The sequence below is a fragment of the Oryx dammah genome, unplaced genomic scaffold (genome assembly GCF_014754425.2).
Source record: "Oryx dammah isolate SB20612 unplaced genomic scaffold, SCBI_Odam_1.1 HiC_scaffold_22, whole genome shotgun sequence".
In the NCBI taxonomy this organism is placed as follows: Eukaryota; Metazoa; Chordata; class Mammalia; order Artiodactyla; family Bovidae; genus Oryx; species Oryx dammah.
This window is the reverse complement of record NW_024070206.1, coordinates 4,191,380-4,217,292: the sequence shown is the minus strand read 5'-3', so window position 1 is coordinate 4,217,292 and position 25,913 is coordinate 4,191,380. Positions and strand designations below refer to the sequence as shown.

Genomic DNA, 25,913 nt, shown 5'->3' with positions numbered 1-25,913 from the left:
GGAATTCTTTTTTTTCCCCCCAGTGGACCAATTTTTTTTTAAGTCTTTATTGAATCTGTCACAACATTGTTTCCGTTTTATGTTTCATCTTTTTTGGCCAGGAGCCACGTGGGATCTCAGTTCCCCAAGCAGGGGTCTAACACACATCCCCTGCATTGCAGAGTGAAGCCTTTAACCCCTGGACCTCCAGGGAATGTCTTTTGAAGACATTTTAATGGCATTTAAACTCACACTTGTCTTACAAAAACCATGCCCCTACCTGAGTTGAAGTGCTGACTGTATAAGCACTTGTGATCGAGTAGTACCAGAGCTGGCACCGAGAGCGCACCCTGACTGCTCCCTCAGACAGTTATTAAAGGCACATCCTGATTTCAGAGGCGTTAGGACCTGGAAAAAATATTTCTCAGAACTGAAGAAATACGGCAAACAGTTTTCTCCCCCAGTCGTGGGGGGTGAGGGGGATGTGGTCGATCAAAGTCTTCTGCAGGTGAGTTTCTTTCCTCCTGGTTTTACAGAGCCTGGAACTCACAGACTCACCATCTGATGGGGAAGAGATCTGAATGAGTGACTTATAACAAGAGTGAATATGCAGGTTATTTCCAAAATATTTCTCTCTTTGGTTTTAGAAACATAAACAAGGAAAGCCCCTCTTCTCTGATTCTATTTATATAACTTTTTTTTTTTTTTTTTTTAAGGAATAAAGATCACTGTAAACCCTGAATCCAAGGCAGTCTTGGCGGGACAGTTTGTGAAGCTGTGTTGCCGGGCAACTGGACATCCTTTTGTACAATATCAATGGTTCAAAATGAATAAAGAGGTAATTTTAATGTCTTTTAAATGTTTTTTAATTCCTCTGTCAAAAGAAGAGAGATTAATGCTGGGAAAGATTGAAGACAGGAGGAGAAGGGGGCAACAGAGGATGAGATGGTTAGATGGCATCACCAACTCAGTGGAGCTGAGTTTGCGCAATCTCCAGGAGATAGTGAAGGACAGGGAAGCCTGGCGTGCTGCAGTCCATGGGGTTGCACACAGCTGAGTAACTGAACAAAAAAGAGAGAGAAAGAGAAAATCAATTAGCCTTACTGTCTTTAATATATTTATAGGAATTTTGTTAAAGGACCTAATAGGTCCTTGTTAAAGGGTCAGTGTTATTACTGATGCATTCAATAATCATTACTTTCTAAGCAGTAATAACATCAGTTCTGTATTCTGAAAATTGTGGAAAATCAGGAGTACACGGGGCAACAATGTTAGCAAACGGGAAACATCACCAATACCTTCTGACATAGATATACAGGATTCTTTACAACAGATTGTTCCAGTCATAATCTTTAAAAGGTTTTCAAAGCAGCATGAAAGGCAGTATTATTTTAAGCATTCCACATAACTGTATTGTATCAAAAGATTTAGGCTTTTATGGTAGTTTCTGAAGTAAAATTCAGGTTGGTAGAGACATTTGTTCCTTTCGTGAAAGGGTTATATCCCTGAGCCACCGAACAAATAATTTAAATTTGCATATTGAAATTCTCTATTCTTAAACAGTCTTTGAAAGGACGTTCCTGGTGGTCCGGTGGTTAAGACACCAGACTCCCAATGCGTGAGGCACAGGTTCAGTCCCTGGTCAGGAAACTAAGATCGCATATGCTGTGCAGTGAGGCCAATTTTAAAAGTAATGATGATAAAAAAAAGTCATTAAACGTTTTTTGAGCCACTCTGCCGCTGGGGGTTTCTCAGTGGTCCGGCCACGTCGAGCTCCACTCTCGTGAGCTTCTCTCTTCTCCCTCATCCACCCGCCTCCTTGCCTGCCCTCCAGATGGCACCTTGAAACTCCATTATTCTTTTCAGCCTGTGAGTCACATAACCAGACTTTCTTCTCAACTCAAAACTAAAACTCCATTTGCAAATCTGAACTTAAGCTCAAGGGTTGTTCCAAAATGATGTTCTTTCCTCTGATGGGGTCACCCTGTGCCTCAGAAGAAGCATGGGGATTTGTACAGCTTTTAATGTCCTCGCTCACACCCGAGTGAGCCAGGGCAGCCGTGAACTGCAACAGCGGGACTGCGCGGGCACCGGCCACAGACAGGCCTGTGCTGGGCGCTTGACTGTCAGGAGCCCCTCGCATTCCTGTCGCTGGGCATTGAGAGCCTGACTGAGAGGACATTTTACGTGCCTACGCTCTCGAGGGGTGGTAACTGAAGTCATGCTTACCATAGCTTCTCAACTGCAGAGTGGCTTTCATTTCAGTGAATGCCTTTGAGGAAGAAATCATGGGCAAATTTTACTATGGTAAGTAGTGGATTAGCCAAAGAGGTTGTTTGGGTTTTTCCATAAGGTGTCACAGGAAAACCCCAAGGAGCTATGGCCACCCCGTACATCACGTGTGAACTATGTCCTGATTTTGAGAAGGGGAGAAACCGAGAGGAAGAGGCGTGCCCGCTGGATTTGAAGAGCTGTGAGGGGTTCTAAGGCTCTCACCAGTCAAGTTCTGTCTCAACCCTTAGATTCATAGTCTGTTTCAGGAGGCATTCATCTCACGACCACTTGTTGGGCACCTGTCCGGGTTCTAAGGCCCAGATGGTGAAGCCTGACACCCAAGGGCCCTGCCCCCTCCTCTGACAGACAGGGAGTAAATGAGATAACTGTGAGTTAAGAGCTGTGAGGAAGATAAGCAGGGTGATACCAAGGGAGATGAAACTCAAAAGTCTTAAACAGGAGAAGTAACGGGAGGATTTATGTTCTTAAAACACCAGCTTGCTGCTTCTTTTAAGTATGTGTTTATTTCTCTGCGACGGGTCTTAGTTGCGGCATGTGGGACCTAGTTCCCTTACCAGGGATTGGACCCAGGCCCCCTGCACTGGGAGAGCAGAGTCTTAGCCCCTGGACCACCAGGCAAGTCCCCCGACTTCGCTACTTAAATGGAAGCAAGAGCATAACAAAAAGACCAGTTACCTAATGCCCACACTAGACTGGAAATAGCAGTAGTGTGAGCTCGGACAGGGCAGGGCAGATGGAGCAGCGTGGGTGCATTGCTTTATTTTAGAGACAGGGCTCATCAGATCTGGCGGGCTAAATGCAGAGCCCGAGGGGAGAGGCACAGAGCTCAAGGATGACTCTAGCCTCTGGGGACCTCTTATATACTGAGGTATTGGAGACTGGGAGAGGAAGAGATTCAGGGTGAAAAGTCAAGACTGTGGTTTCAGACACATGAAGTTTGCCATGCCTATTAATGTCTGAATGCATCTGAGTCAGCTTGGATACCCCCAGAGGCAACACTGAAAGTGTGTATAGGAGAGGAAGCAGCAGTAGAGAGACTATGAAGAATTTGCAAGAGAGAGTGAGCACGGCCAGGAGAGGCTGGTCGGAAGCCCCTGGGAAAGTATTTCAGGAAGAAAAGGGTGGTCAGCGTTTCCAGTGCTGCTGAGAGGTATACGGGTCCAGGGCAGGATATTTGGGATTTTTTTTGTTTGTTTATTTAAGATACCAAGGTACTAGAGGATGTTTTTGAGAGCACTCTAATAAAAGAGATGCTAAAGTAGAGAGAGAAAATTGCAGGAGCAAGGCCAGAGGGGATCAAATTGTCAGAGAGGAAAACACTTTACCCTCTCATGTTCTCTCCCTGGGAGCCAGTGAATCAACTGACAGAATACAGATTAAGAAGAGAAAATTTATTCATATGGGAACTTACAAAAGAAGTAGTTCCATGCTGGGTTAAAGTTACAGGAAAGGGATGAGAAAGAAAGAGCCTCTAAGGAAGAAACAGGGGTTTCTTTAGTAAATACGTACAGAGGGGTTTCTGGGAGAATAGACAGGTGATAAGAAAGTTTGTGATACTATCTGTTCATGCGAGTGCAAGTGGTCTTTCCATCTTCTTCATGGCCATGAAACTCCCCTGGAGAAGAGGTTTATAGTGGGTTTGATCGCTTTCCTGGAAGTAAAAGCCACCCTGAAGATGGAATTTATAGTGGCCTCATCCCCCAGAAGTTTCTACTTTTGTCAGAAAAGGAAAGCTCTGAGAAGCCTTCTTTCTGCATCTGTTGAGTCCGAAACGTCTTCAGCTTGAACTAATCTTCATAGTAACTCTGGAGTTCTGAGCGGTTAGGATCCTCACGCATCCCAAGCCCAAGAGGCCTTTGGTAGGAAGACAGGTTTTTTCCATTTTCACAGGAGAGAGGAGAGCAGCTCTGAATAGGCACGGGCTCAGGTTTGTGGTTCGGTAGCTGGAAAAGGTGAAGAAGGCAATGGCACCCCACTACAGTACTCTTGCCTGGAAAATCCCATGGGCGGAAGAGCCTGGTAGGTGCAGTCCATGGGGTCGCTAAGAGTCGGACACAACTGAGTGACTTCACTTTCATGCATTGGAGAAGGAAACAGCAACCCGTTCCAGTGTTCTTGCCTGGAGAATCCCACTGACGGGGGAGCCTGGTGGGCTGCCATCTCTGGGGTTGCACAGAGTTGGACACGACTAAAGCAACTTAGCAGCAGCAGCAGCTGGAAGAGGAGAGATTCCTATCCGAAGTCAGTGGCTGAGAGGAGTGGGGTTGCAGGAGAGAGGAAGTACCCAGGACTGTTCTAGTAGGAAGGCAGACTAGGTGGGTTCGTGTGGGAGGGTAGGCAGGCAGTGCTCAGGGCAGTCTCCATCCCAGCTGTCAGATCTTGAGCAAAACGGCCTTGCTCTGGTGCTGGTTCTGAGAAGAAAAGAGAGGTGAATTCAGTTGGTTGGGGCTTGAAGAGGGGGAGTGTGTTAAAGTCCTTTGCAAGGGGTCCCCTGTATAAGGAGGCACCTAGTGAAACCTTGGCAATATGCAGAGTTAGGTGGTGGTGGTAAATTGATGGGAGCAGCTGAGATGACCCAGGCCTGGGAGGAAGGCTTGGGATGCCCCTGAATGGCCAGTCCTTCTGTCACCAACACGCTTCCCATAGCTCTTCACCTCCCAGGCCTTGAGAGAAGTGTGCCGTCAAGGCCTCTACCCTCCAATAGAACTCGGCAGGTGAGAGACTGGGGTCTCAGGGTAAAACTTGCTCATATGCTCACAGCTAATTTGATCAGAGCTGAGATGTGCAGCCAGGCCTGACTTTCCGTGATCTCTTTACTCCTTCATGGTTTGGCTACTGAGCTCATAAATGTTGCAGTTCTCAAGCCTGTAAATACTAATGATCAAACAATTTTAAAGGACAGAATAGACATTTTACTATTAGTGAGTTTTTGGAAGATATATGGGATAGAGCTTAACTGTCTGGTTAACAGATTTGTAAAAGACTGGATTTCAGTGACTTCAGTCCTAAATTACTCAACATGTTATTGTTTGCTTCTTAGGAACAGATATTTTAGAACCGGGAGAAAAAAGATACACTTTTCAAAGCTCCCAGGAAATCATACATTTTGCACAGCACAGTTTATAAGGTATATTTTGATGAGTCATTCACTTTTATCCTCTTGTTGATTCTTTCACAGATTCCGAATGGAAATGCATCTGAACTTGTTTTTAACACAGTGCATGTAAGAGATGCGGGCTTTTATGTCTGTCGAGTTAATAATAATTTCACCTTTGAATTTAGCCAGTGGTCACAGCTGGATGTTTGCGATGTCACAGAAGTAACAGAAAGCTTTCAGAGTAAGTGATAAATTGAGTGCTGGGATGGGAATTGCCTCTTTTAAATTTTACTTTAAGTGTTTGCTTTTAGATCATTTCAAAGCATCAAACCCGGTACTCACCCAATATAATGTATATGTACTTCCCCCAGTATAACGGCACCAGTCGTTAAGATTCTATCCCACGTGCTTTCATTCTTTTTCTGGATGGATGGATGGATAGACAGCTAGATAGACAAAGAGAGATGTTTGGGGATAAAATGACCTTTCTCAATCTGGCCCTGCTGCTGACCTCTGAAAACTTGCTGCCTTTCATGGGTCTAAATGTTGTGGTCTCTGATTTTGGAGGAGAAAAGAAATCTAAGGCAATCTTGCTCACTTTTGAGTTCTTTTCTATACTGTGTTTTTTTTCTCCCAAACTATTGTATTACTCCTAAAAAGTTGTGTCATGGAGTAAAGTCTATCTGTAGAGTTGGTACTGGCGTGGCAGGGCTTATGGTTCATCAGTCAATACAATGAAGCCTTCATCCAGGTGGTTTTCTACTCTTTGTCTGTCTGCTTTTTAGTTCAATAACCAGTATTGATCAAGGAAAAACCCCAAGGTCTTCTAAAGAGTAGCCATCAGGGATTATTTTATTTATTCACACACACAGTCAAGAACCATGTTTGTCATTTTTGCTGGGCAAACAGCATGAGGGAAACAGACTTCGGTTTCGAATTGTGTCTTCCATTCTTCTTCTCAGTTTAGCTTTTCCCACAACTGAAAAAAGTCTCTAGGAATAGTCATGATTAATTAAGAGAGTGGTTTATATTTTTTTAGAATATTTCTGTGCATGTAATGAACTTTCATGTTTATGAATAGAATATTGTTCATTCAACAAATATTATTGATCACCTGCAATGTGCTAGACACAGAATTTCATTGTTACCGCATCTCATTGACAAGCCCTCTGTCCTCAAGGCTCTTAAAGACTGACAGATGAGCCTTCAATAAAAAATGCTTTCTGATATCTGTCTTGGGAAGAAAAGCTAGGGATAACCCATCCTTATTTATTCAGTGCTAATAGCAAAACTCCTGACTTTAAGAAGGCAAGTTAAATCAAACAGCAGAACATAGAACTTTCTGTTTTTAACATGAATGTCACTCAAGATGTTAAGTCCTTTGCTCTACCAAATATGGCTAAGCATATTTAGAAACCACGTGAACTATTTTCCCCTCTTGAATATATAGTGCATGTGAATACTTTGAGAAGTTCTACAGTAAAGAAATCTAACTTTGTTTAACCCAGAATGTTCTAAACTTATTTGTCCATAGCATCCTTTTATCCATAGAACATCTCTTAATATTTCTAGAAGTGCAACAGTTTTCTGAAATATCGTTTGGGAGATTCTATTAAAGATCGTGGGGAAAAAAATGAAGGATGAACTTGAAAGCATTTTTTTTTAATTAAAGTTTTAAAAGGTTTTTTTAAACTTAGAACTTTTATGTTCATTGCTATTTTTCTTTTAATTTAAGGCAGTTGGGATGGCATCTCTGAATCCAAGTTGCAAATCTGTGTTGAACCAAAGTCCCAAAAGCTGATGCCTGGCAGCACGTTGATCTTACAGTGTGTGGCTGTCGGAAGCCCCATTCCTCAGTACCAGTGGTTCAAAAACGAATCACGATTAACACACGAGACAAAAAAGCTATACATGGTAGGAAGTTGGTCTCGGGGACATTTGGGGTGGTTAATATGTGAAATAAATAGTATAATGAAAAATCATAGTGAATAGTGATTCATATTTGGGGTGTTTTCAAGTTCTTTATTTTCCAGTATTAATTGATTCTTACATTTGCAAAAGGACTAGAACACTATTCCAGCCCATATGTAAGTGCTTACGTAAAAGGTGTCAACTAGTATGGCATCAGACTCACTACCATTAGATTCACTGTATTATTTGCTTGCTAATCCTTGACCTAATGTAATGAATGGAAAAAATGGAGGAAAGTCTGCAATGTTCAGTTTTGTAGGGCTTAAAAAAATAATAATTTTCTCCAAGCCATTTTAAATTAAAATTAAAGAGTCTGTCAATATGTGCATGTTCTGATACTGATTTAGGTACCTTATGTGGATTTGGAGCATCAAGGAACCTACTGGTGTCGTGTATATAATGATCGAGAGAGTCAAGACAGCAAGAAAGTAGACGTCATCGTAGGTAAGCAGTACCACTCAGGGTTCTGACCAATGGAGTCATATAAGATGAAGGATGCTGAGCAGTGGAAATTCTATTCACCCATTCTATTTAATGGTATGTTAAGCATCCGGAATTATTTTTGCTTAAATAGAAGTTTGAGAGAATGCATCCTAAATTCATAATGAGGATTCACACATAAAGAACAGAAAAGAACCCAAAAAGATTATGTATTTAGATCTTTTTAGTTTTTTATAGTTTATATTAAACATTTATGGCAAAAAATGTATTCTGAGCTTTAGCTAAAAAACCCTGGGTTTAATGGAAAAAGGTTTTTAATAAAACATTATTAAAGAAACAGACATCACAGATATATGCAGAATGATTATTAATCAATAGTGCCACTTACGAAATACATAATTTAAGAGTTGCTTCTATTTCAGCTTCATGCGTTTAGTGATGTTGTTAATAGTAGGAGATATTAAAGCAGTTGATATGTATGTTGGTTTGCCAACATATTTCTATGATATTTATCTCTGTTTGCTTGATGGCCACCCTTCCTAAGATCATGAATCACAATGTATTCACATTTGTTTTCTCTGGAACAAGGAAGAACAGATGAGGCAGTGGAATGCACTGAAGGTAGCGTAATCCTTTGGTTTGAAAGCAAATATCCTGCATGCTGGTTCCTCTTGGGATTGGTGGAGTGCCCTGACCTACTGAGTGCAGTGATGGAAAAAATACTAGCTATAAGAAAAGATTTTAATGCAAGGATACTGTATCTTAGTCTTCAAGGGTTTATAAATTGCCCTAGACACTATTCAATTGATACATTATTAAAATAACTAATTTCCAACAATATCTTACAAATAGTGAACAGTGTGATTAATTCTTAATATTCATTTTTGTCTTCATAAAATTTAAAAAAATACATGGCTATCCTGTCATGGATAGTTGTTTAGATTATTTTATTTATCTATTTGCCATGATAAAATGCTTCTCAAATGCAAACATAATTTCTGTAACAGTTTCAGGACTGGAAATTTGTTGTTTAATCCATTTTTTTATGTAATAATAAATATACTGTTTTAATATAAGTTTATAAGATCCATTCTTTGAAGTTATAAGACTATAGATTAAGGTATCATGTCACCTTTACCACATTACACAGAGAACTGAAAGTTATTTTAACATAAACTTCTAATTTGTTTTGACTAACCAAAGCCTTGCCACGTGAGTTGTAATGAATAAATTTTAAAACTTAAGTTACTTGCCCCTAGTGTGGTGTCACACTGTTTTGCAAAATGAGATTTGTGGAAGCAAAGTATTTTTTCAATTTCTGCCTCTTTAACCTATTACAAAAATCTTTGGCTCTACTTGGGCAAAGTAAGAAAATAATGTCACCTCTTACGTTTCTTGGTTTCCCTGTCCTTTGGATTGCTATGGTGTCACTCTGAAGTTCTGAAATTACTGTCTTCGTCCCAATCATAGTTGCCGACAAGAATTCTCTAGCATAAGGGTGCACTGTAATCCCGTGGTCTGTGGGCCCTGCATGAGGGAATCTTTGTAAAGACTCCTAAGCAAACTCCTCTTCCTTCTTTTTCACCTAATTGCATGATTTTAAAATCTCCTAACATTGCAGACCTCTAAGAAAAAATGTAAACTAACATCGCTAGTTTCAGGGTGATGCATGTCAGTTACCACCTAGCTGGTTTTTTGCCTGCAAGATTCTCCCTATAATTTTGCAGTGGCAAACACACTATTAGATAATAATTTTCAAATAAATCTGTTATGAAATTACAACCAAAATTTCAGATGGAAAAATTAGATCCAACTTTTCTTTCTAAAAAATCTGCAGTGTTGAGGCATTTTATAGTTGGTGGATGGGCACACAGCAGCGATGTCCTACAGCATACCTTATTTTTTTTACCTGTAGAAGCTGATGTGATCTGTTTCATTTTATGTGCTTTGTTACAGATCCCTGATTGGGACAGAGGGTAGGGGTTCAATAGGTGGGATTCAGGGTTTTTTTAAGGGCAGTGAAAACACTGACAGTTGTTGTGGTGAATACATGTGTGCAGGTCTTAGATCATTTAGGAGGTCAGAGGAGGGGAATCCCAGAATGGAGTGAGACTATGACAAAAGAACCTAAACCTGGACTTGGGTGGTCCTGCGGTTAAGAACCCACCTGTCAATGCAGGGGACACAGGTTCGATCCCTGGTCCAGGGAGATCCCAGATGCCTCGGTGCAACTCAGCCTGTAAGCCACAACTGCTGAGCCTTGCTCTAGAGCCCATGAGCCACACCAGAGAAAATCCTCGCGCAGCAATGAACAAAGACACAGCACAGCCAGATAAGAATCTGAGCCTGTTACAAGTGGGTGAAGCAGCCTCACTGACTATGGGATGGAAGAACAGGTGCTGGCCTGAGTACCTGGGAAGGAGTGAGCACAGAAGATGGAAGAAATCGTACATGACCCTGTACTCTAGCAAATACCGCTGTGCAGTGGGTTTTATATCACAGAAATTACTGCACATTCTATGAGTAGTATAGCATTTGTAATTTATTGTGAATGGTAACTTTTATCTTCATAAAATTTGTAAAGGAAAAATAGGTAGCTGTATTGTCATAGGTATTTGCTTAGATGATTCTCTCTCTCCATTAGCCAGAGGCTGTATGCTGTGTGTAGTCACTCAGCCTTGTCTGACTCTTTACAACCCTTACAGACTGTAGCCCACCAGGCTCCTCTGTCCATGGAATTCTCCAGGCATGAATAATGGAGTGGGTTGCCATGCCCTCCTCCAGGGGATCTTCCCAACCCAGCGATCGAACCCATGTCTCCCACATCACAGGCAGATTCTTTATCATCTGAGCCACCAAGGGACTACAATTTAACAATTCTGAAACCACAATACCATTAAAAACACATTCCACCCATCTAGCATCAGATATATCCTGACTTAGAGACATTCCACAAAATACCTTATTGGAAATCCTCAAAATAGTCAAGGTTATCAAAAACAAGGAGGGTCTGAGAAACTGTCACAGCAAAGAGAAACCCAAGAAAACACAAGTAAATGTGACGTGGTGTCCTGAACAGGGTCCTGGAACAAAAAAAGAACATTAATGGTTCATTAACTGTGACAAATACGCCTTCCTAACGTCAGACGTTAAAAATAGGGAAAGTAGGTGGGTGTATGCAGAAACTCTGCACTGTCCTCCCAGTAGTTCTGTACATCTTAAACTGTTCTAAATTCAAGTTTATTTTTAAAAATATCATTTGAGGTTTTTAATTAGTTTCAAGAAGTGTATAGTTGAGGCCATAGACAAACCTGTCTCTTGATTGTTTTTGTCCCATAATTAGCCAGAACATCTAAAAAACTTTTGTCAGATTAAAGATGAGTCTGTTTAGCTTTTTGTCATTTGACGAACATAGTAGTAGCTTAGGAGTCCTAACTGATGTCCACAACAGCATACTCCCCTCCTCACAACGTCCATGGCTTCTCATTTAAGGCACTTAAAAAATTCTAACCTGACAAAACACTGTAACACAATTTAATAGCACAGAGTCACCTTCTTTGATCAGTCTTCCTATATGCACTAAATTGGCAGTTAAATGATTTAAAGATTATTTCATCTGTTTTCTCTTATTTTATTTTAGATGAATTGACGGATCTCGGGCATCCTGGTGAGTAATGCAAACATAAAGCACTCATGTTAGAGTTCCAGGTTATTGAATGCAGCAACTTAAAAAGACACTAGCAGTGTTCTTTTGCTGTAGCAGTACTAGTGGGGTGTTTTTTCCCCTTGATTGACATCATAATTTAGGGTTGAAATCAGTACTTAACATGAAGTTCAATTTCATGCAAGTGAAAATATTAAAAATACTCTAAATTATAAGACTGTAGGGTAGAAAAATAAATATACTGAGGCAATATAAAATATCAGTGTATTTCTTTATCATTGTGAATGACTATAAATAAAAAAGGTAGCTATATGGAGAAACGCATGGAATTAATTTGAGAGATGCGAAGCAGCCTATGAAAAAGTGACAGGAGTAACACTTCTGAGCTCGCCAGACCCCTGGGCCCCCGTTCAGAGCTGCTCGGACACGGAACATGCCTGACCTAGTTGGGTGGGTGTCGCATCAGAAGTGAGACTACTGTCAGTGGGGACTGTTGGTGCTCTGTGGACGAGTGGTTGGTCATTGGCCATGAAGAGACTGATAGTTGGCAGGAATATTTATCATTCTTTGGCCAATTTTGTGAGAACCGATTTCTGAACAAGTGAAGCTAAAGGGCAGGCTTGCCTGAGATGAAAGGCATAGTAATCGTGAAGGCAAAGGGCATACGTCCGGGCTGTGGGCATTCCGAAAGGCACTGAGGGAACCTCTGACTGTTTGAAAATGAAACCTCGAGAGAGTGGGATCAGACGGGAGCTACATCAGTTAATATTTGTAGCGATCCCTCTTATTTCGTGATGTGTTATTTCTCGTTGTTGTCGCGCCATAACTAGTTTGCTTAGTTTTGCGCCTATGTTTTGTTACTAAACATCTCTTGTAAGCGATGGTTGGGCTGTGCTGATTACTGTAAGCCCACGAGACGAAGCAGAAGGGCCCTGTTACCAGGGTGTCATTCCTGCTGGGCCAGCCTCGAGCTCCAGGAAACCTCCATGAGATTTGCTTCCAGCACTCAAAACTAAGTGATGTTGGAACAGCCATCCTCGTCTTGTAGCTGATTGCTTCTCTTGACCTGGTTAGAGTTCCCCTTTTCCTAAATGTGTCCGTTATTTCATGCTCTTCAGTGAGCCTCATGAAAAGCTATTTCAGGAGAATTTCTGCATACCAGCACCCCTAAGCTTCTGAAATTTCCCGGACCTTTTTCATTATATCCTTGCTCCCCAAGAATTAGAAATACCAAATCATGTAAGAAAAAATTGAATATACTTTCAGTGGACTCTTAGAGCATATTTATTATTAAAAATGCAAACAGTTACCCTCTCTGTAGCAAGAGACACATGACCATCTGAAGTCCCTCTTCCCCAGCGTGTCTTCCTGCATGGTCCCTGAGAGTTGGAGGGATTCCATATTGTGTACAGATGATGGCAAAGAGCATGCCCATGGAATGAGATCTCCTAGCTTGCTAACACGGGGCAGGTGACTCAGTCTTTCTCTGCCTCAGACTCCGTACCTGTATCGAGGAGGTAATAACAGTATATACCTCACAAAGTGCGGCTGTTTAAATCAGTTATATTTACATCGCATGCAATAGCCCCAGGCCGGCATTCAGTAAGTGTTAACCATTCCTGCTGCTCTTCATGGCCACACCAACCGTTTTCAGGCTGTAATTTCTACCTAACATGTTAAAGAGTATCACCCTCAGCTGTAGTAATCAGTCACCAGAGCCATTCCCTGCCCCTGTCTCCAACTCCCATCCAGGTACAAGTTTTTAATCAGGAACCTGAACACCTCAAAACCATAAACTAGCTGTAACCATTCTGCCTTTCGGAGTACTGCCGATGGGACCTGTCACTGCTTCTCTCTAACCCCGGAAATGCGTCATGGATAACAACTCGCTTACCCTTTTTGTTTTTATCTTTCTGTAGATAATCAAGAGCAAACAGTTGACCAACCTTTGGGTAAGTAGTGCTTTAAAACGCTTGAAAATGAAAGTGTTAGTCACTCAGTCGTGTCCCACTCTTTGTGACCCATGGACTGTAACCCTCCAGGAGCCTCTGTCCATGGGATTATCCAGGTAAGAATACTAGAATGGGTAGCCGTTTCCTTCTCCAAGGGACCTTCCTGATACAGGGATCTAACCCAGGTCTCCCACATTGCAGGCGGATTCTTTACCATCTAAGCCACCAGGAAGGCCCTGTAACCAAATATGATTGTAGCATACAACTCTTTTATGGCACTTATGAAGGAATTTGAGACTTTTAAAATTGACAACTTATATAAATATTTGAATAACATGTTTTATTTTGGATATTTATAAAAGAAATTATATATAATATTGTAAAGTAATTAGCCTCCAATTAAAATAAATAAATTTAAATTAAAAAAAAGAAATTATAGAATAGGAGACTTTGAAAAGATTATGAGGGACTTCCTTGGTGGTCCAGTGGCTAAGACTTCATGCTCCCAATTCAGAGGGCCTGGGTTCAATCTCTGGTCAGGGAACTAGATCCCACATGCTGCAACTGAAAGTTTTCGTGCCACTACTAAGACCCATCACAGCCAAATAAATAAATAAATTTTTTCAATAAGATAAAAAATAAAAAGACTGTGAATTCAAAAAATAAATAAATAGATAAAAAGATTATGAATTCAGTTTCTGAGACCAGGTCAGCTTCTGTGGAGTGATTTCTGGTTTGGCAATGTGCAAAAAAATAAACATAAAAGCAAAAAGAAGCATGTATAGGTGACACAGAAGTGACTAATACTGTATCTTGGTGGGGTTAGAGGTTAGGAAAGCACCTGAGAGGTTGCAATAGCAGTTCTGCATGTTGAAGGATGAATAGAAGGGCCTTCCAGACAGAGGAAACGTGAAATCCTAAAGAAACATCGTAGAGAAAGAAGACAGGGTGTTTGTTGTATTGGGGAAAGTTGCAAGTAACACACCATGCCCACAGAGCGGTGGTCCTCGGCCTTTTGGGCACCAGGGACCTGTTCCGTGGAAGACAGCTTTCCCATGGACTGGAGGTGGGGGGATGGTTTGGGGATGATTCAAGCACATTATGCTTATTATGCACTTTGTTTCTATTATTATTACATCCGCTGCACCTCAGATCATCTGGCATTAGATCCTGGAGGTTGGGGGCCCCTGCTCTAGAGCAGGAAGAGCAGGAACTTAGAGAAGCAGATTAAGACCAGGTCGTGAGGAGCCCTATTTCTCAGACAAGCACTGGAAGGAAGCTTTGAAAGAGGGGTGAGCTTGTCCCTCCGAAAGACCAGTCTTATATCAGTGTATAGAAAATGAACTGGAAGGGAGACGTTGTTTAAGTTAAGAGAAAAATTGAGACTGTTCAATAGTCCAGATAAAGAAATGCTGAGGCTCTAAACCAGGCTAGTACGGAGTCGGTGCAGAAGAAGACAGAGCAGGCTCAGACCTTGAGACAATGGGTCGCTAAGCTGTTCTCAGCGCCTCACTCTAGGGTACGGAAAATACAGAGGCGGCACCACGCCTGCTCAGACTCTTGCTTGGGCCACTAGGCAGGTGGTCGTACAGCCCACTGAGTTAGAGAACACAGGATCACAAGCAAGATTCAAACAGCAGCGGACTCTTACTTTGGGTGGTTGTGTCATGTCTAGGCATAGGGACACAGCAGGCATTTTCACACGTGGGTCTGACACTCTAAGGAGAGGCCAGGCTCGGAGACACGGTCAGGAGCATCATTAGCATGGAGGTGAAGGCTGACAGCAGGGAGGGGAGCTTCCATGGGACTGTTCAGGCTGTGGAGAAAGGGCACGAACTGGGGGAGGGGGTCCCGCACAGTGGCTTCAGACAGAATCAGCTGCAAATTCAGGTTTATAAGCGCTCTCAAAAATGGTAGCTTTTGAGTGACAGCTGTAGGCTGTGACTAAATAGTAGCTGTCCCCTTAAAAGGGCATATGGCCCCCTATTTTCCTGTCCTGTAATATACTCAGTCTACTTCACTCTCTCCTCTCCTCCCCTACCCGTGGTCTCACTAGGTAATTCACTTTCTTTGCACGGTGGCTGAGTCCCCAGACCGGAAGCTCTCAGAACTTCTTAAGGTTTGACCCAGAACTGGCAGAGTGTCCCGCTACATTATGCTCAGAGAGGGCCACAGGGCAGCCGAGACTCGGAGCCGGCAGCAGGGGGCAGGTGAGGGGCCGCACTGCCTAAGGAGACCGTGAGGGGCCACCCTCGGGGGCCGTCTCTCCACAGCCTGAAGGGCAGCCTGGACTAGAATAGAATGGCTTTGTCGCCAGACTAAGGAGCTTGGGCTTTATTCTGAAGGACGTAGAAAGACGAAGATCTGACGCACGGGACCAACAAGGACTCCTGGTCACTCACTCAGACGTGGTATCAGGGCTGTCACCGATAGATGGCCAGAGGCTCTTTATTTAACAGATGCTGACGGAGCGCTCAGTGTTACCAGCTCCTTCTCCAGTTGCTTATAAACATTAACTCATTTTTGGATGAAATGAGTAGCACACTGTTAGAATAATCAGATGTGGAATTAATGGTGTAACTTGTACCAGTGTTTAAACAATAAATTTCATTATGCTTTAGAAGATGTCGAGGATCATACAGTGAGAATATCTTTCTGAAGTGGTTTTATTCTGTTGCTTAATCAGCTGGCGTCTCTGTTCCCTTTTTCCAGTGAATGGTATGTGTTTAAGAAGTTGTGGGTGGTTCTTACAGTAAATGTTTTTCTACAGAAAGTTTCACTTATTTTTAAACACTTGAAAGCCCATCATAAGTTGCTTATATAGTTGTTATTTTGAAGTTTTCTTTGATTCCTCACTCTTATCTCCTCAACTTCAAATTTCACTGTTTCTTTCTCTGTCGTGCCTCTGACTTTTTCTTTCCCTTTCTGCTACTAATTCCTGGAACCAGACTTTGTCATCTCCTATTTCGGCCACCGCAGTCTACTTCTCTGTTCTAAATCCACCCCAGTTCAGGAACTGTTTTGCACGTAGAGTGGGCAAGGTAAGTTACTGACCCATCATCTTTATTACCAAACTCAAGAAGATACCTCAAGACATTTTAGGAACTAAGCGTTAAAATTATCATTGGGGGACTCCCTGGAGGTCCGTTGGATAAGACTCTGTACTTTCAATGCAGGAGGGGCAGCTTCGATCCCTGGTTGGGGAATGAAGATCCCACATTATCACTGGGGAAAAGTTTTTGAAGAGTTACAGTCAATTAATGATACATAGATTTTAAGCCCCATGGTTCTCAAGTGGCTAAACCCTTGTATCTATGTACTGTACCAAGTGTCCTTTCCAAACAGATGACAAAAGCAGTGATCCTAGCAGGAGCAGCCTGTATGCTTAGTCTAACAACTGTTTCCTCCCCTCTAAAGACCCCAGTGATTTTTCTCAGTTACGTATCTCATAACTTTTTTCTGCCAGTAGAACTTAGCGTAGGATATATACTAAATTGTCATAATATCCCACCAAGAAATCCACTGTGCAACACAGACTCTTTACTCTGAGGATCTCACTGGGAAGCCCTGGTTGGGGCTATAATGACGAAAGGCTGGAACCCCAGGCTCCAGGTCCCCTCACTGAGGAGCAGGTTAAACCCAGTCTGAGTCCATCAGTATATTAAGATTGGCTCTGAACTCTGATAGAGTTAATGGGCCCAGAAAACAACGCTCTGAAATATTTCTGTGGATTAGCCAGCTAATGTCTTGGTATATAATGGGTAAATTAGTGTAACATACATTTCTAGTTTCTTTAAGAAGAAACTTAAAAAAAAAAAAAAAGGAAATACAGGTGATAATAAATTTTACACTGCCTCCTAATTGAAATCCACCCTGAGTAGTCTCAACTTTTTTTTTTTTTTTTTGAGTTTTAAAATGAAGGACTATAGAGGCTTTATGTCTGAATTTGCCTATTAAAATAGTCTTGAAAACTGGCCTTTTCTTTGGGATAGGAGAAGAGATTATCATTTGTACTGGACTTAAAGTGACTTTTATTGAATCAGAAATGTGGCTTAAGTGCTGTTTAATTTTTTTTTAATGTGTATACTCATAAGAATAGGCAGTTTGCAAGGTATCTCTGAAAATGTGAATATAGAACAAAGATAACAGACAACGGAAATTCTCTGGCAGTCCAATAGTTAGGACTCCACACTTTCACTGCTGAGGGCCCGGGGTTCAATCCCTGGTTGGGGAACTAAGAACACGCAAACGGCACGGTTAGGCCAAAAAAAAAATAGTATGAGTCTTCTCACAAAGTAGGGTATTTTGCCACTTTGAGGGAGACACTGTCTGAGTTGGTGCTAATTTTTCTCCAGACCTTGTTTAACCCTTGACCTTAGTGTGGAAAAGGAAGAAATTCCAAAGAGATTTTTGGTGACATTAGTCATCTTAAAGACCTGAAATCAGATCACGTATTGTAACATTGAGTCAGCAGTGTGACTGCCTGTTTCGTGTTAATTTATAAGTAATCTCCTTAGCACTTTGTGACGGAGGTTGGTCACCAAGTCCTGGCCAGCGTCAGGAGGTGGCTCTTCAGCCGGCCGGCTGGGGCTGCCACACCCTCCTGTTACACTTTCTCCGCTGCTCCCTGCTGTTTCCATTACAGATTTATACCCCAGTGTGTGCTGGACACACCCTCCTGCCAGCCCTCGAGGGAAACCTCAGATTTCTGGTATCACGCACAGTCTCAAGTCTTTACTTTTAACTCCACCCCCGCTAGCAAGAGTACAGTTCTGAAGACCTCTTCAGCACTAGACTGTGCTCAGCTAAGCTGTATACCAAATAAAGCCAGCTGATACTTTTAAAGGCACAGGTGTGCGTCTTTTCAGGCTTCCCAGGTGGCTCAGTAGTTAAAGAATCGCCTGCCGATGCAGGAGATGTGGGTTTGATCCCTGGGTCAGGGAGATCACCCAGAGGAGGAGATGGCAACCCACTCTAGTATTCTTGCCTGGAGAAACCCGTGGACAGAGGAGTCTGGCGCAGCTGCAGGTGATGGAGTTGCAAAGATTCGGACATGACTGAGCACGCAACATGTGGATCTTTTTGCCCCTTACGACAGAAAAGCTCTTTGTATGAGACCACATCTTTATCAAAGCCTCAGTTAACTAACGGAGAAGACAATGGCACCCAACTCCAGTACTCTTGCCTGGAAAATCCCAGGGACGGAGGAGCCTGGTGGGCTGCAGTCCATGGGGTCTCAAAGAGTTGGACACAACTGAGTGACTTCACTTTCACTTTTCACTTTCATGCACTGGAGAAGGAAATGGCAACCCACTCCAATGTTCTTGCCTGGAGAATCCCAGGGACTGGGGAGCCTGGTGGGCTGCCGTCTATGGGGTCGCACAGACTCAGACACTGAAGTGGCTTAGCAGCAGCAGCAGCAGCAGTTCACTAAGGTCAGAAAATGAACTGCTAAGATAGTCATACAAAAACTCTTCACACTGCCCTGAGGCAGCCACATCTCACCCAAATGGGAGTTTTTTTTAAAAAAAGAAGCCAAGAGGAGACAGTATGGCAACAGAAACCAGAGAACGCAGCACGTGCAGTGCGTGCAGCTCTGCTCTCTGTCTTTGCTCTCCCCTCGCCTGCTCTGATGGGAACTCTTCCCGTCCCTTGTTTAGGTATTCCTTTTGTTTCTGGCCTCTTCCATTATCAGCAGAACTGAACTTAATTTGATAGGAACCCAATTCCAAACATTCTTTATTTAAATTTGCTCTAAAAGTCTATACTGAGCATTCTTTCTGTTATAAATCAGTAAGAGTATTACTGTAATGTTAGTTACTGTTATGCTTCATGTACAGCTAATATCCTTTGCCTGATTTTCCAAAGCATCAGTTAAGTTTAATTTCAGTTGTTTGACTCACCAGTTTCTGTATTCCTCAGCAGAGTGCATTTTGGTCTACTACATAAAGTGATAGCCTAGCTCTAAAATGAAATGAAATGATGAAATCTTATTTGTAAAGCCTTCTTTTTATTGAGTTTTATTTTTAGATTTTATATCCTCCTCTAAATGTCTCCCCCTCCTCCTCTTTTTTTTTTTTTCCCCAACAGCAAAGGACAAGGTTGCTCTTTTGATAGGAAATATGAATTATTGGGAGCATCCCAAGCTTAAAGCTCCTTTGGTGGACGTGTATGAGTTGACCAACTTGTTAAGACAGCTAGATTTCAAAGTCGTTTCACTGTTGGATCTTACTGAATATGAGATGCGTAACGCCGTGGATGAATTTTTACTGCTTTTAGACAAAGGAGTCTATGGTAAGATACTTATCACCTTCACTTTTGTAATTATCCCCTTGTCTTTCAGTTGTACAAGTTAGGTTGAGAATTGAAAAACAGAGAAAGGCATGGCAAATGGACTGTTGAAAAGTTTTATTCTTGTAATAAAAAATGGATTTGATCTTCATTCCTTAGTTCCATATGACTAATTAACTTGATGTCTTTACTTTCATGTCTCAAAACAATGTTGTTCCTAGTAGAATTCTTAACCTAGCTTACGTGATTTTGTTTCGTTGACTACAAGAGCTACAGTAAAGTTCAGTGACCAGATAGCAAATTGTATGTTCATATATGTAAAGTACTAATATGCATGTGTGTGTTTGGAGTATAAAAAGTTGTACCCGAATGTACATTCCACATGTTTGCTTCTGTTTTCTAACTACTGCATGGTATTTTCTGGCCTTTTAGTGGGAACTAAAATTTAACAAGGAAATATTGGTGAGTGAGACATATGAGAACAATCAGTAAACTAAAGTTCTACCCAGATACAGTTAAAGATGAAAGTGTTAATTGCTCAGTTGTGTCCGACTCTTTGCGACGCAATGGACTGTAGCCCTCCAGGCTCCTCTGTCCATGGAATTCTCCAGCCATTTCCTTTTCCAGAGGATCTTCCTGACCCAGGGATCGAACCCAGGTCTGCAGCATTACAGGCAGATAGTTTACCATCTGAGCCACCAGGGAAGCCCGGGGTAAAGATGGACCTCCACAAAAATACTAACTGTAAAGTTTTTTTAATGTTTTTTCTCATTCTTTCATTTCCATATATTAAGAACACTACATTTATGGTAAAGATTCTTTAAAGAGAGAGTATGCTGTCAGTAATAAGCCATTTCTTTGGTGATTTTCTTTTAATGGGCATAGCCACAAATATGGGACAGCCAGCTGTCATTCTCTGAGCCGTATTTCTCAGAGTTGTGCTCCCTGCAATGCTGTGTAATAACATCCAGCTGCCAGGAAAGTAACATTTCCAGACCTGCTGTCAGGATGCCACGCTAAACCAAGTTGATTTGGTTTCTATATCTTTCCAGTTACTTTACTTCAATAATTCCTTTATTTAGCCTTTTTTAAACAGGAAAAGACTTCTAAAACTTTCCCAGAAGGAATGAGGTGCAAGGAAAAAATATTTACCAATTTGGGTTTTGAGATTGGTGAAGTATTTTAAGAGTTAGGGAATTATATGAAGAATTATGAATTTGATTATTTACTCTCATTTCTATTAGCATTATCACCTTGACTTTAAATCCTTTTTAGCTTTTTAAATCAAAACTTAAAAAAATAAAATAAAATCAAAACCTTTAATTGCCCCTGCAAACTTGAGAATCAGAAATATTAAAAGTTCTAGCAAGAAGAGTTTATCTTATGCTGAAGCTTTGCCCCAAAATAAAAACATCAACTTGAAATATAGAGTAAAGAGGCCTGTGTTCGATCCCAAGTCAGGGAACTAGATCCCACATGACACAACAAAGATTCAGTGCAGCCAAATAAAAATAAATAAAATATATATTTTTAAAGCTAGAAAAATGTTTAAATACAACTGATTCATGTCTTAACAGGGTGGTTGCTTTATATTTTGAAGTATTGTGAATATCCCAAACACCAGACACATCTTCTTTCAATGTAAGTGTGGCAGAGGCCAGAGGGCATAGGCATGTCCCCTGGGCTGTGCCCTCATGTCCAGCTGGCAGCCCCGGGGACCAGGAGTACTTTGGGGGCCCAGGGAGGCAAAGCCAGAGCCACAGGAGTTTCAGAAGAGCAGCGTCAGCCTGGAAAGCATGGGCACTCAAGTTTATGCCTTTCTGTATTATACTGCCCTTGGGTTTGTGAAGGAAATAAAAATTAGCAGAACAGAACATATGTAATTCAATGTTTAAACATATATAAGCATTAAAAACACAATCTAAAAACAGGAATAACTGACCTATTTGTTACCTATCCTTGAAAATAAATAAGGATAAAGGTCTCAGTTATATACAAAGCTAGGATGGAGTAACTCCTTGGCTTAGTGTCCGCCCCACCTAACACTTCTCTGCATTCATCACTTGCTGCAGCTGAGCTGTGCTTCAATAGAAAAGAGGGTTCAAGGAACCTGGCTAGAATAGGGCCAAAGCCTCACTCATGCTGGAATCACTCGCATCAGTGTAGCTCAAGGGTTAAGCAGGAGATCCAAGAATCACCAACCCCGGGCTCCATGCTCTGGCTTTTCTGCTTACTCGCTGTGTGTCTGTGACCAAGTTACTTCACTTTCCTAAGCCAGAAAGGATGTATACAATGGATAGACAAGTTAATGTGGTTGTTACAGGACAAGTAAGATAAAGAAACCACCATGTGTCTGACATGCTAAAGCCTCAAAATACTGTAGCCATTGTTGTTGTAGTTTGCTGAATTCAGATTTTCCTTCACAGATAGGGGATTTGGGTAACATTCTACTTCAGGCCTCAATAGAGAAATCAGCTTTTATCTCTTATTATGTATTAAGGTTCAGCCTAAGATTTCACTGGGGGAAAAAGTTTTTAAAGATATGATATGGTGAGATCATGGAAAAACCAGTATACCAACATTTTTTATTTTCTGAGAGTAACGTTAACGTGAAAGCCAGCAGAAGATTGTAAGGAGACAGTATAACCTAGCGCAGCAGCTGATCCAGCTGGCAGCTCACTTCTGGGAGTACCCCTTATTAGTCTTGTGAAGTGGGTGAGCTGTCAAATGCCTCCATGTCTCAGCTTTTGCATCTGTAAGGAGGAGACGATAACATTTGCTTCCTCACTATGAGGTACATGTCGTGAGAAGCCTATGAGATTATTGAGGTAAAGCGCTGGCTTCCAGCAGCGCCTGATGCGTACGTAGTAACCGCTCTGAAGTTTGCTGGCGGTGGCGATGCTCCTGTTCTAATAAAAGCCCTGTGCCAAGTGCATGGCAGCGCCACTCAAGTGGGAAAGCCTTCCATGTAGTGCCACTCAAGTGGGAAAGCCTTCCATGTAGTGCCACTCAAGTGGGAAAGCCTTCCATGTAAGCAATTGTTTTCTTTTTAGACAAAAAATAAATATCTCTGACAGACTGTATTCTTGAGAAACATATTCCCAAGAAATAAAATTCCTAAAAGATCTATTTTATAAGGTTTTATTTCTAACCCCATTGAATTATTTGACATTTTAAAAGAGATCCGTTTTGTCCTTCTATCCTTGAGTAGTAAGAGTGGTTTAAATGTACAAGTAGTACTAGAGATGGAATTTTTAAAATATAGTGATTTGGTCTAGTTATTTTACATAAAAATGCTTACCCTCCTGCAGTATAATTTATGTGTAGACTTTGATGCAAAATGCTTATTACATTTTTCATGAATTGCTCTGTGTTGGACAAAAAGTATTTTGTTGTCAGTGCCTTAATTTCAGTGATTGCAGACCTGGGCATACAGCATTGAAACACTGGACCACACCTAGCTTTTCCAGCATGATGGAGGCTAAACCCTCCCTCTCTTGAAGTTGCCTCTGCTCCCAAGTCAAGCCTTTCTTAAGCCAGATGTGTTAGATGACACAATGGGAGCCCGCCAGGCTCCTCTGTCCACGGGATTCTCCAGGCAAGAATACTGGACTGGGTAGCCATTACTTCTCCAGGGCATCTTCTCAACCCAGGGATCGAACCTGGGTCTCCTGCATTGCAGGCAGATTCTTTACCATCTGAGGAAATTATAAGCCCCCTAATATAATGGGACGGGGAAAACACTGTGTATGGAATACAAATACCCATCAGCTATATGATTTTAAGCAAATTATTTAATGTTTTAAAATTTTATTTTCTCACCTATAAAGTAGGTCATTTAAAAATTGTTACAGGTTAAAATCTGATCATGTTTATGAAGGTGCCTTGAAAATAATGAAAATGCCATGCAGATGTAAAAATGTCTTTATTACAGTTACTTTTATCAAAGAAATTGTGGCTACATAGAACTGTAAAGTGTCCGTGAAAGCCTGTGTGTGATTTGAAGTGTCAAGGCTGCTGTAGGATTTCCCAGCATGGTGGGGCAGAAGTGTGTTCGGAAGCTGGAGACAAGGTGATAACTTGCCCAGGGTCTGAACCTGAGATCAGCCCAAGCCTTGGCGAAGATTTGGGTAGATGGGAAGAGAGCGTGACTTGAGTGGGGCCATGGAGATTGCAAATAAGCGTATCTTGCTCTGGAAGCAGGAAAGAGACGGGCAGGGAGAGGAGTCAGATTTTGAATACTTGACAGTGTAAATCTTGCACTTTTAAAGAACACGGGTCTTTTCCTCATTTTATAAACATTTTTATTTAACTATAGTTTATTTCCCACATTGCATTAGTTTCTGCTGTGCAGTGATGATTGGCTCTGTATACACAGACCCCCTCCCTGCCGGACCTCCCCCCCACCGCCCCGACCCCTGCCAGCCCTGCGGTCCCACTGCTCCAGGTCACCACATATCCCCGAGTGAGCACCCCGCCCCGCGCTGCACAGCAGGCCCCAGTTCAGTGGTTTTCAGTGTCCACACAAAGCCGTTCGGTCACCTAACTCCAGAACGTTGTCATCGGCCCCCAGACGCCGTATCCACATGCGGCCCCTCCTCAGTCCTGCTGACCCCAGGCTCCCGAACAGCAGCAAACTGCTTGCTGCCTCCCGAACAGCAGCAAACTGCTTGCTGCCTCTGGGTTTGTCTCCCGAGGACTCTGCTAGGAATGGGTCACTCCCTGCCAGTCCCTCTGGGTCTGGCTTCGGTCACTTCTGGCACAGTGCATCCAAGCTTCCTCTGTGTTGTAGCGTTATTTTTATGACTAATTAATCATCCATTGTGTGGATAGAGAACGTTTCGTTTATTCATTGATCAGCAAATGGACTTTTAACCATTCTCCACTGTTTAGATATCAGAACTGGCGCCACTGTGAACATATTGCGTGTGCATCTTCTTGGGTGGACTCCTGTTTTCAGTTCTCCTGGATGTTTACCTTGGAGTGGCGTTTCTGGGTCATAGAATGCTAAGTTTTGCTGAGGAACCGCCTGATTGCAGAGGGCCTGCGCCACTGTATATTCCTGCCAGAAGCAAACGCGTTTCCACTTTCTCTTCATCCTTGTCAGTCTTCATTCACGCCGTTTTGATTACAGCCATCCTAATAAGTGTGAAGTGGTGTCTCATTGTTTTGTTTTGCGTTTCCCTAATGGTTAATAATATTGAGCATCTCCTCCTGTGCCTGTTTGCCATTTGTATGTTCTCTTTGGAGAAATGTTTATTCAAGTCTGTTGCACGTTTTAAAATTGCCTTTTTATTGTTGAGTTCTTCATATATTCTGGATACAAAGTGTCCTTGTAGATATAAAATTTGTCCTCACAAATACTTATCTGTGTGGACATGTTCTCCCATTCTGTGGGTTATCTTTTCACTTACTTGATTTTCATTGATTCACTAATTAAACCCACTGTGTCGTGATTTTCTAAACACTTTGATTTACAGTGATAATTTAATTCCTTCTAGGCTGGTCTCCTTTCTGTTAGCTGTCATTCCAGGGCCAGGCCTCGTTGGTCTCCGTGCCCGCTGCCTATAACGCACCTTCCTTCCTCCCTGCCTTTCCAGACTGTTTCCTTTCTCTCAGGACCATCCGTCGTCGCTTCCCCTCATGCTGGTGCTCCCCTCGGCACTTTATGCACCTTGTACAGCGTTGCTCTAACCCCGTGATGTGTGCTGTTTAATTATACGCCAGCTTTTCTGTGTGTAACTGATAAGGTGAGCATGCCTGAATGAGCTGCCAGACCCTCGGGACCAGGAGCTCTGTGCTCATTTCTTTTTCATTGTCCTTGCCATGCACATGGTGATGAACACCCACAATGAATAAACCCGTGTGTGTCCATTTTGTCATTTTTTTACCCAAAATGATATGTATGAAAGAACCATTTTTCTTATTTAAGTAGGAATTCAGGAAAAGTTGACAACCTGGATCCTGCCCTGTGGGACCAAAGGAAGCAAGTTTTCTTTGCTGCTGAAAACCATGTTCTTGCTGGGAGTTGGGGGCTGTAAAGAATTAGCTTTTTTTGTTGTTCTCCTTCTAAATGCCTTTTTACTGTTTACTGTAGAATACTAAATAAAGAGGTCATCACTTCAGACTGTTGACAGAGAAGAATCAGTGGGCACCAGAGAGTGCTGGCCTAGGGGACTATGTTCACAAGTATTCTTAGCAAACAGGAATGGCAAACATTTTT

At 42.0% G+C, this 25,913-nt stretch overlaps 1 protein-coding gene across 2 annotated transcripts in view; it reads left to right on the top strand.

Moving 5' to 3' along the window:
- The window catches only part of MALT1 (MALT1 paracaspase), a 64,222-nt gene that overhangs the window by 24,396 nt on the left and 13,913 nt on the right, over positions 1–25,913 (top strand). The window contains exons 3-10 of one of the 2 annotated variants that reach the window (XM_040264298.1): positions 696–817; positions 5,453–5,612; positions 7,107–7,285; positions 7,690–7,786; positions 8,372–8,404; positions 11,424–11,450; positions 13,367–13,399; positions 19,490–19,693. In XM_040264298.1, the coding sequence (XP_040120232.1) occupies positions 696–817; positions 5,453–5,612; positions 7,107–7,285; positions 7,690–7,786; positions 8,372–8,404; positions 11,424–11,450; positions 13,367–13,399; positions 19,490–19,693 (855 nt within the window). The remainder of the gene's footprint in view (positions 1–695; positions 818–5,452; positions 5,613–7,106; positions 7,286–7,689; positions 7,787–8,371; positions 8,405–11,423; positions 11,451–13,366; positions 13,400–19,489; positions 19,694–25,913) is intronic. The other variant, XM_040264299.1, reaches the window with a different exon arrangement.